Source organism: Octopus bimaculoides, chromosome 8 (assembly GCF_001194135.2).
Source record: "Octopus bimaculoides isolate UCB-OBI-ISO-001 chromosome 8, ASM119413v2, whole genome shotgun sequence".
Taxonomy (NCBI): Eukaryota; Metazoa; Mollusca; class Cephalopoda; order Octopoda; family Octopodidae; genus Octopus; species Octopus bimaculoides.
In genome coordinates, this window is record NC_068988.1 from 95,662,928 (window position 1) to 95,673,963 (window position 11,036).

General features: G+C 36.2%; 1 protein-coding gene across 2 annotated transcripts in view; it reads right to left on the reverse strand.

Moving 5' to 3' along the window:
- The window catches only part of LOC106868208 (uncharacterized), a 60,992-nt gene extending 50,118 nt beyond the window's left edge, over nucleotides 1–10,874 (reverse strand). Inside the window, exons 1-8 of one of the 2 annotated variants that reach the window (XM_014913374.2) lie at nucleotides 10,434–10,874; nucleotides 8,377–8,430; nucleotides 7,372–7,426; nucleotides 6,233–6,321; nucleotides 4,532–4,690; nucleotides 3,557–3,613; nucleotides 2,434–2,504; nucleotides 1,635–1,696 (exon numbers count right to left, since the gene is read on the reverse strand). In XM_014913374.2, the coding sequence (XP_014768860.1) occupies nucleotides 1,635–1,696; nucleotides 2,434–2,504; nucleotides 3,557–3,613; nucleotides 4,532–4,690; nucleotides 6,233–6,321; nucleotides 7,372–7,426; nucleotides 8,377–8,430; nucleotides 10,434–10,541 (655 nt within the window). In that variant the 5' untranslated portion in view covers nucleotides 10,542–10,874. The remainder of the gene's footprint in view (nucleotides 1–1,634; nucleotides 1,697–2,433; nucleotides 2,505–3,556; nucleotides 3,614–4,531; nucleotides 4,691–6,232; nucleotides 6,322–7,371; nucleotides 7,427–8,376; nucleotides 8,431–10,433) is intronic. The other variant, XM_014913382.2, reaches the window with a different exon arrangement.
- Between the last annotated feature and the right edge of the window lie 162 nt (nucleotides 10,875–11,036).

An 11,036-nucleotide genomic window follows, 5' to 3' on the forward strand; every position in this document is an offset into this window, starting at 1 on the left:
CTACACCAGTTGTGTTTGGTTCCACTAATCATAACAGATGTCCTTTAGGAACTGACACACAATCCTCTCTTGACCAAAATTAAGAATTAAATCAATAATTTCAAATATTTGAGTCGTTAAGGCCTTCAGAATACTGAACAAACATTCCAAAAATAACCGGAAGAGTCAAGTCAGACAACTCAGCATCACAAACAGGCAAATGTGATAATCAGTTCGACACTGACAAAAAAGACTAGAATAATCTGGTTGTTTCGTATACAAAAAAAAAAAAAAAAAAAAAAAAAAAAAAAAAAAAAAAAAACACATAGGCACAGACATAGTTTCAGCTTCAATCTCACTGCACAGTACCTTGGGCCAAGTATCTTCCACTCCAGCCTTCACCCAACCAATGCCATGTGTGGAAACTGTGTGCAGTCCACTTGTGTGTGTGTGTGCTTTTGTCCCCCACACTGCTTGACAACTAGTACTGGTTTGTTAACCTCCCCATAACTTAGTGGTTTGGCAAAAGAGATCAATAATAAGTACTGGGGCAGATTTGTTTAACAAAATTCTTCAAGACAATGCTCCAGTATGGCTGCAGTCCAATGATGGAAACAAGTAAAAGACACAAGAGACAGATATTGTCTCACACACACACAAATAAAATACAGAATGACCCTTAAGTGAGATAATTTGTAAATATTAAACTATAACTGTTTCGTTTTGGGATTTGGTTTGCAAGATTCTTTATGGGAGTTACAAGGCACAAAAAGAAAATGACTCTCCCCAGACACAACAAACTATAACTGAAGTAATATTAAAATTACCCTATCGAAAATTACTATATGTAAATCTCACAACGTGAGATATTCAGCAACAGTACTTTGTAGCAAAGATTTTTTGCCAACATCACATGGCAGTCCTGGTTTAGGACGAATGTTGCTGTAATTTAACCCCAGGAGACATCGTCTCTAGCTGACTATATGACATGATCTGTGTCCTTATATTTTCGAAGAAGGGAATCTCGCACCCCCACTCAGCTCAAAACAATATCTGTGTATCGCAATTTTCGGGTTATTTCCCTTCATCAGCACAGGATAATTGTTCGGCTAGAGGTGGCGCTGCCAAATTCCTGTTCGAAATATATATATACAGATATTGTTTTCAGCTGAGTGGGAATGCTAGATTCCCTTGTTCAAAAATATAAGGACATGTATGTATGTATGTATGCGTGTGTGTATATATTTATGTCTGTGTTTGTCCCCCCACCATCGCTTGACAACCGATGCTTGTGTGTTTACGTAACTTAGCGGTTTGGCAAAAGAGACCGATAGAATAAGTACTAGGCTTACAAAGAATAAGTCCTGGGGTCGATTTGTTCGACTAAAGGCGGTGCTCCAGCATGGCCGCAGTCAAATGACTGAAACAAATAAAAGAGTATATTTATAGAGGGAAGAGCATCAGGGACTGCCAGTAGGATGCCTGAGGGCCACATGCAGCCCCAGGAGCTGGGGTTGAGAACCACCGATTTATATAGAGTTAAACATCTACGTGTGCGTATAACTGTGTGTATGTGTGTGTATTGTTTCTTAGATATTGAGCTGAAGTATCAACAGAATTCAGTAGATTAACCAATATTAAATGTGCCAACTTACTCTGGTTGTTGCCTTTCTCAGCATTATGGCATTCTTCTTGCACAAATCTTTCCAAAATACTTCTATAGAAGAAGAAACCAAAACAAAATCACTTCAAAATTAGTCGAGTAATACTGACAACATTTTAATGAGAGAGGGAAAAAAAAAAAAGACTATTTTCTATCTTTCACTGTCGTATTATTGTACAGAACAATTTCAAAAAGCATTAAATTTTAGAAAAATGGTTTATATTTTACTGAGATTGGAATTTTAAGATTAACATGTAGCAGTAAAGTGATAACATGTTATTGATTAAAGTGAAATAAAACGACATTTTTGTAATGAAATTACAAACTGAAGTTCAGTGAGTGTGAACTGAAAAATACAACTGAACAATTGGTTCTAGCTGTGTATGTGAAAGCCTGGCGTTGGTTTACCAATGGGGAACCTGTTCTCGTCTGGGAAGTTAACATCAGAAAAGCAATCTACAGACATGCCAATTTGTAATTTCAGAAAAGCATCCCAGTCAATGAAACACAAAAAAATGCATCATCACCATTTAATGTCCACTCTCCATGCTGGCATGGGTTGGACAGTTTGACAGGAGCTGATGAACACCATCATCATCATTGTCATTTAACGTCCGCTTTCCATGCTGGCATGGGTTGGACAGTTCGACTGAGGGCTGGCAAGCCAATAACATTGTTGTTAAACTAGATACCAGGAATAAATGTAATGTCATTAAATAAAAATTAACTCAAACCAGCAGCAACATCGAAATTGATGGATGAAACAAGAAACTATTGAAGTGGTGACTCACCGATGAAAATGAGGGAAAAGTTCACAAAATATATTTGTCACATCAGCTTTTTCTACAGTCTCTTGATGAGCCTTTAATAAAGAAAAGAAAATAAAAGAAATATTGAGCATTGTTGATAATGAAACATTATCGATGCTGCATTGATTAATCAGAACAAGGAAAAATGAAAGATTGTGGCAGTAACTGAAATAAATGCCTCGTTAACCTTTTTCGTGAGCATTTTTCTAATGAGTACACACCCACTCCCCTGACATGGGGTTCACTCCATTTTTAACATCATCAAGATTTTGGAGAGAGTTTACCAAAATATTTTAAACATCATATATCTTTGTGGCTTGTGAAGAGTCCCTGCCTTTCTCTCACTTTGCTGCCTATCAGAGAGAGAACAGAAAAGACTCAAGCCCACCAATTCCAGATTCATACTTTTATTTATGAACCCTCCAAAGAAATGAACTCTGAGTACATAAATCTCCTTACCCGAGTCATATAGATTCATAAAGGGCTAGTCTCCTGGTTTCCATGGCACATATATTTTGCCCTGGACAGGACTCCTCATTCTGGCCAGCTGAGTGGACTGGAGCAACATGGAATGAAGTGTCTTGCTCAAGAACACAATGCATTGCCCAGTCCAGGAATCGAAACCACAATCTTATGATCACAAGTCCAACACCCGAACCAGTAAGCCACACGTCTAAATACACAGAGACAAAACAAACACCACAAGGCATTCAACTAGGTTTCTCGTTATTACTACCATTATTAGAACCATAATAAGTATTGCAATTACTGCTGCCATAAAAATTACAGTAACAGCAAAAACACACAACCTTGCATGCAATTAACCAACTATCTTTCTGCGTTAATTAAATACTAAAACTTTAATAAGAGAATTTGGAATAAATTTTAAAAAGTGGAAGAGAATCTTCATTTAGTTGAGATAGTTGATACATGTCACTGAAAAAGCAGACGTTTTCACAATACAACAAAAAAGAATGTAAAATAATTCACAAACAAAAGAAGGAATGTTAAGAGTGATCTGATGAATATGGCACAAACAAATCAAAGACCCAGTCTTTGGCACCACAACAATGGTAATACCATAGTAAGGCCTTAAATAATTTACCTTGTCATACAAATCAAACTTTCTCTTTGCTTCAGCTATACAACTTTCAGGTAGGCCCTTCAAAGAAAAAAATAATTTGCTTATATACTTTAGACATAAAATAGTTATTTAAATATATCAGAAAGATTTACATAAAAACTTGATAAACTGAATATTTTAAAGATTTTCTGGTCAAAATAATCCTAAAAATATTGATTTCAAAACTGAATATAATTCTTTATTTTCAATATATTTGAAATGTTTAAAACAACCACTTTACTAAAATATTGTTTTCACTAAATTTCAATGTCAATTTTTTTATAAAGTTTAAAATGAGAGAATTCGTGCAAGAAACTTTGAACTTCTCATAACAAAACATGGCTAAAACCCAACCCAGTGAAACTAGGAACTCTTTAGGGTTAAACATTTTTGAAACTGATAAAACTAAGATACTGTCTGGAACTGAACTCGATAGACAAGAAGTTTCATTTTAAGATCTGAAAATAGAATTCAAATCTGAAACCAAACTTTTTTGTCTCTCTCTCTCTCTACCCACCCACCCCTTTAAATCTTTTACTGCTTTCAATTTTAGTTTTAATAAAGTCTTTTACAGACTCTGCCAATGCTTCATGAGATAAGGGCCAAGCAACCGAGATTTCTTGGTCGTGTGATGAGGAAGAAGGGTCTGGAGAATTTAGTGATGACTGGAAAGATTAAAAGGAAAAGGTTAAAGGATGATATGGATGTCAAGCTTGATGAAGCGGTTGGAAGAAAGGGCCATTAAACCTCCGGAAGTGGAACTGTTACAGAGTACAAAGAACAGGGAATTGTGGCAGGACATGATCCCCTATGCCTTACATTCTGGACATGGCACCCAAAGAGCAGGAAGCTAAGGTTTTATTTTAGCCTGTGAAGACTTTTCAGTTTTATCAATTTTAAATTTCAAAGAATAACATTCCACTTGCACAGATTTAATATAAAAAAAAAAAGACTTACATTAGGAACAATTTGGTTTTTGTTATCTGTTTCAGCAACTGCATGTTTTCCAATTTGTTTAATTGCTTGAGATAAAACTGGGGAAGATTTGACAGAATCAAAATCATTGGGAAGATGAAGATCTTTCAGCAAAACATTTCTCTGACCTTTATCAAAATTCTGAAGAAAAGAAGATTTATATAAACAACACTAAAATCCAGACACCAATTCCAAAGGGAAAATATTCCTAATTCAATGTAAATCATGAAATCCAAACATTATCATCATCATTTAATGCCTGACTTCCAAGCTGGCATGGGTCAGACAGTTTGATAGGAGGTGGGCAGCCAAAGGACTGCTGCAGGCTCCAATTTTCTGTTTTGACAAGATTCTTACAGCTGGATGCCCTTCCTAATGCCAACCACTCTACAGAGTGGACTCTGAGAAAGGGAAATGGTAAATTGGACAAAAAGAAATTCTTTTGACATTTTTTGTTGTGGTTATTTTTTTATTCCCTTAAAACATGTGGGAAAGGCATGAAAGTCACTTCTTCCATTCCCTTCAGCATTCAAATTACTCTGTCGAATGTAATGCTTATTTATTCACATTGTTTTAAAGTTATCATGCATCATCTTGTGGTTTCAAGGTTTAAATAATGTGATTATTTCTAGAACAACATTGAAGGTTAGGTGTGACAGGCTGGATCAGGCTGATTTGAGCATAAAACAGGTAAAAATATTTCGGCCAGAAATGAAATGCTGAAGGGTTAAATCAATTGTGCTAAACACTCGGTGAAGGATTCTTCTCGTTACATAAGAACAATTAATCAACCCTGTGACAATGGGGGAGCCTCTATGCGGTCACTCCATTTGCTAGAAATAGTAATTAAATCTCCCTCAAAAGGAACCACTGGAGGATTATGTGGTCTGGAAAGATAAGAGCCATTAGTCAGAGCTGGACTGCTTTTGATTATGGTCTGTTCAGTTGGGGCTGACCTCAGACTAAACAGCAAAAACCACAACTATTTAGCACAACTAGGGCAATACATTCATCCAAACATTTATAAATACTCAATTTTTTGGAGTAAAGATTGTTTGCCAACATAACATGGCAGTCCTGGTTTAGGACGAATGTTGCTGTAATTTAGCCCCAGGAGACATCGTCTCCAGCTGGCTATACGACATGATCTGTGTCCTTATATTTACAAACAAGGGAATCTAGCACCCCCACTTAGCTCAAAACATTATCTGTGTATCGCGATTTCTAGGTTTTTAGCTTACCAAAGTCTACCTGCATAAATCTAAACCAGTAATCTATTTTTCAAAAACACTTTCTCATATATTTTTCTAATTTTAAAACAACATTCGATATATTATAAAAACTTTACCTTCTCCATCTCTGACGAGCGGAAGTATTGTGTATGAATATGTATCAACAATGGATTCCATTATAATGACAATACGTTCGTGAAACGATTGTAAGATGCATTAATTAACAAATTTTTAAAATGTCACGTTTCATATATTTACATATATTTTTAATACAATACTATTTTAGACATATCTTCATGAAAAATTTTTTTGATATTAAATTTCATGTTTTTATTTCAAAATACAGATTTAAAAATAGTAATTTTCTGACTCTGTTTTTCATTATTGTTTCCAAATATATGGACTTATGATGATATAAACACTATTAAAATATGGACAAGAAGGTGCTTACCACTCCAGTTTCGGCATCAAAAACAACTTCTGTGAATTCCATATTAAAAAATTCCAGAAACTCATGCACCAACACAGCAGCTAAATGTCCTGCAAGAATTAAGCAGAAAAACTATTTATTTACAAAACAAAGAACGTCTAATTAAGAAATATCCAAAAAACACTTTTACTATTGAGGTTGCAACCCAGAAATTAAAACAAGTAAAAGATAAAAGGAACTTCTATGTGGTCACCCATCCTACTAGAAATAATAGACAAATATCCTTTAAATCACACTCAACTTAAAAAAAAGAAGGAAAGGACTTATCAATATATAGTTAACGAGGTTATTGAGGAAGGTGTCGTCCCCCAAGAATTGGTGTCATCATATTATAGTCAGCCCCTACAAAGGTAAGGGAGATGCATCACATTGCTAGACCAGGTCAAGAAAGTTACAGAAAGAGTTATTGCCCAATTAATTAAGAACAGAATCAGATTAGATGAAATGCAGTCTGGCTTTGTGCTGGGGAGGAACACCACTGATGTCATCTTTATAATCAGACAACTGCAGGAGAAGTATTTGGCTAAGAATAAACCATTATCCTTGGTGTTTAACCTGGAGAAAGCCTTTGATAAGTGAACCCTACTGTGTGATACGGTGGGCTCTGAACAAGCAAGGGGTAGACAACGAGCACAATGGAACACCCCTTAATACTACTCTCCATCACCCAGTTGACGGGTTTCTGTCTTGCAAGGTACTTGGTGACCCTGTCAGTGAATGGTGCCATGGGAAAAGCACCCAGTAACTCAGTAAAGTAGCTACATTAGGAAGGGCACCCAACCGTAGAAACCAAACCAAAACAGACAAGGGAGCCAGCTCCCAGCGTAAAGTCATCCAATCCATACCAGCAAAGAAAAACGAACATATGATGATGATGCTGATGACACTGGATAGAATAATTCCCAATGTATTGGGTCTGAATAAAAGAAGACATTGTTGCAGCTAGACTGCCCTTGATTGCAGATCTGCTGAGTCAGAACTGATTGGGAACAAAACAACAAAAACATAAAGCTATTATAACACGTCGAACACAAAATGGTAATTAATGATGTAACGAACAGGGTGATGATAATTATGAAATAAAAATGATTGAAACTCACCATCTTTAGTATTTAAAAATGCTTTCAGCTTGGCATTAAGCAAAGGAGCCTTATTCTAAGGAAAGAAATAAAACAAATATTGAATAAGTACTGGTTTCAAATTTTGGCACAAGGCCAGCAATTTCAGGAGAGGTGGGGGTCGGGTGGAATTTCAAGTCAGTAACATCAACCCCAGGGCACAATGAAAAGATGAAAGGCAAAGTGAACTTCGGTGGAATTTGAACTCAGGACATAAGGACAGACAAAATACCGCTAAGCATTTTGCCCAGCATGCTAACCATTATGCCAGCTCTCACCACCTGATCAAAGAATATGATATTGGTTTCAAATTTTGGCACAAAGCCATCAATTTGGGGGGAGGGGGAGTTGATTACAATGAGCCCAGTGCATAACTGGTACTTATTGACCCCAGCAAAATGATGAAAGGCAAAGTCGCCCTCAGAACATAAAGAAGGACGAAATACCAGGATGCATTTTGCTTGCCATGCTAATGATTTTACTAACTCAACGAGTAGTATTAATAACAAAAAGGGAGTCTTTATATCCTTCAAAACATGGATCATCATCATCGTTTAACGTCCATTTTCCATGCTGGCATGGGTTGGACGGTTCAACTGGGATTTGGAAAGCCAGGAGGCTGCACCAGGTCCCAATCTGATCTGGCATTGTTTCTACAGCTGGATGCCCTTCCTAATGCCAACCACTCCGAGAGTGTAGTGGGTGCTTTTTACGTGCCACCAGCACAGGGGGCAGAGGAGCTGGCATCGATCATGATTGGATGGTGCTTTTTACATGCCACCGGCACGGAAACCAAAGTGGTACTGGCATTGGTCACATTCAGGTGGTGCATTTTACGTGCTACCGGCACTGGGGTCACAACTACAATTTACATTTGAATTGATATTGATGTATATATGAGTATTATTCTAAATCAAACATCTTAAAAGTAAATTAGGAAAATTTTACATCATAGTATGTCTCAAAAATATATTTTAAAGCATTTACCTGGCTTGGCCCCTGCTTCTCAAGAGCTAAGAAAACACTTGCACGTAACTGGGCCTAGAGAAAAATAGAAATTTCAAAATTATATCTGAAATCAACAAATCAGCTGATGAATAAACGTTTTTTCATTTGGTCTTTTTTTTTTCACAACTGTGTAAAAGTACACATTTCACAGACACATCAGCTTATAAATATTTCTTCTAATGTATCTTGGGAGAGAAATTTTGTACCAATTTATGCTGTTTTGCTGTATATGATGTTTTTAAAGATAGTTTTAGCCAAGTCAACCCCAAATGGATTTACTGCAATGTAATAATGTGTCACAGCTTACTGAGCTCCTAATTATTACAGACATTTTCTTCGATGTATATTATCATTTCAGATAAGCTTTCCCATGTTGGCATCAATAGGACAGTTCGACAGGAAACCAGCAAGCTGCAGAGGCATCAATGCTTAGCACATTTGCAGAAATAAGTTTGGACATTCTAAATACCTTCACCTGCATTCAAATCAAGATAATGAGTTATAACAGGTACGTTTCAGGTGTGGTAGTGTGGATATTTATATTTTGTAGTTTATGAAACTTATGCCTAGTATAAATGAATAACTTTACATGCGGGTATAGGTAGGAAGAAGATGTCATGGTCCAAGTCATTTCTTATGGGGAAAGGGTCATTGTTCCTATAGAATGATACTCCTGTGTTTCTATGGCTGGAGACCCTTCATATTGCTAGCCATTTCACAGAGTATATTTGGTGCATATTCTCATGGAATGCACACTTGAGAGGTTGAAGAGTCCTCAGCAGGACAGAACTAAAGGAACCTCGCAACCATCTGCCCACTTGCCAACCGCTTCATGGTGTCTACAGTGGGGAAGTCTCAGTCACCAATCACTAAAGTGTGGCAGGGAGGGGAAGTTTCCATCATGCCCCCCCCTCCAGCACAGTAAGAGGGAAGTCTTGTATACAGTAAATGATGGGAGTATCGGTAACCTAAGGTGTGTAGCGTAATGAGAGGAATAGGAAAGAGGTTGATGATGGCAGAAAGACCAAAAGTGAGTCATGTCGAGAGAATACTCACTTGAGACATGGAAGTTGGTAAGCAATAGGTTGATGGGGGAGACGGTGGTAACATTAGTAGTGTGTGATAGAGAGATAGATCGATATGGCACACATAATAGTGGCTAATTACTGGTATATTTCCGCTTCAAGACACCCAAGTCATATTTCTAGAAAATGAGACAAAAACTCGTTTTTGCACTTTTCCAAGCTTAGTGCAGGCAAGCGTTAAAATTTTCTAAGAAACACAGGGACACTCCCAAGAACTTTTCAAGCAGAACACACCGGTCCGACACGACAAAACAGTTGAAAAAATTCAGTCGAAGACGGAAGTATGATAGAAGTTTTATGGACTAAGTAACGAAAGAATGCCGGCAATTTCGACAATTTTTTTTTTTTTCCCCTTTTCCAAAAGTACGGTTCGTATTTACGAGTGCGGCTGTTATAATTGTTTGAAGTGTGTGTTTATATATATATATATATATATATATATATATATAAGCAGCGCGAAATTTTAAGTAATAGGTGCAGAGGGGTTTAACTTTAATATATTTCCACAAAATTACAAGTTAAATTGAAGCAATGTGGTGCTATGGCTAAACTTTTGCTATTGCATTCCGTTGCTAACGCTACGCTGTTGCGAATGGTCGTCTGAATCCTGTCCGGACTTGGCTGAAACGGGGATTGCAACGAAGTCCTGCTATGGTAACTACAACAGAAGAAATATAGAAAGAGACAGAGTAATTCGATAACACTGTTCTGAAGGTAATTCCTCGTTTCTGGGTGATATAATTAAGTAGTAAAAGTTAAAAAGGTCCTTAGAAGCGGTCTGTGTAGTTTGGTTGTTCAAGATTTGACAAGTTTCTTTCGTCACAAGGTAAACAACCCGAAACATCAACATTGGGTGTTTGGACGGGGTAAAATAGGTCCCAGACTCAATTAATGGCATTATAAAAGATATCAATAAGTAGAGGAGGTTTCAATGTTAATTATTAAACTCACCCGAATCTTTGCCAGTGTGCCGTTTGATTCCAAAGTTTGAACCAAAAGATCTCGTAACTCATTATCGTCTTCACTGGTAGACATGTTATCAACAACTAGTCTGAACATGCGCAGTACGATCCTCTCATAACTTCCGCTTAATATTCGCCCCACCTAACTTTTGCTAAAAATATTCTATTTTATAATCTTATATTTTATAGTCTCACATATTTTATATAAATCTCTTTTATTTTATATGAATCCCTTTTTTCTTTGTTTTCTTAGAAAAGAATAACTAAAAGAAAAAAATTTCATCTTTAAGTATTTACTTTTATTAGGCAGTTGTTTGAAAATTATTACTTTATTCAAATTTTAAATATTTTTCTAAATCAAATTATGCACTTTCAATGCTTGCTATTTATACTAAATTGCTATATTTTTTAAAGTATTAAAAAAAAAAATTTCTGTTATTACGTTATAATTTGGTATTTGTTTACAGGATAATTTTTTTTTTTTTTCGTAATTACGTATGATGAGTTAGGACCTGGAATTAAGTACAATACATGCCCTTTGTCTAATTAAATACCAATTGTATTATTGACAAAAGTAGAAAGTTAATATAGA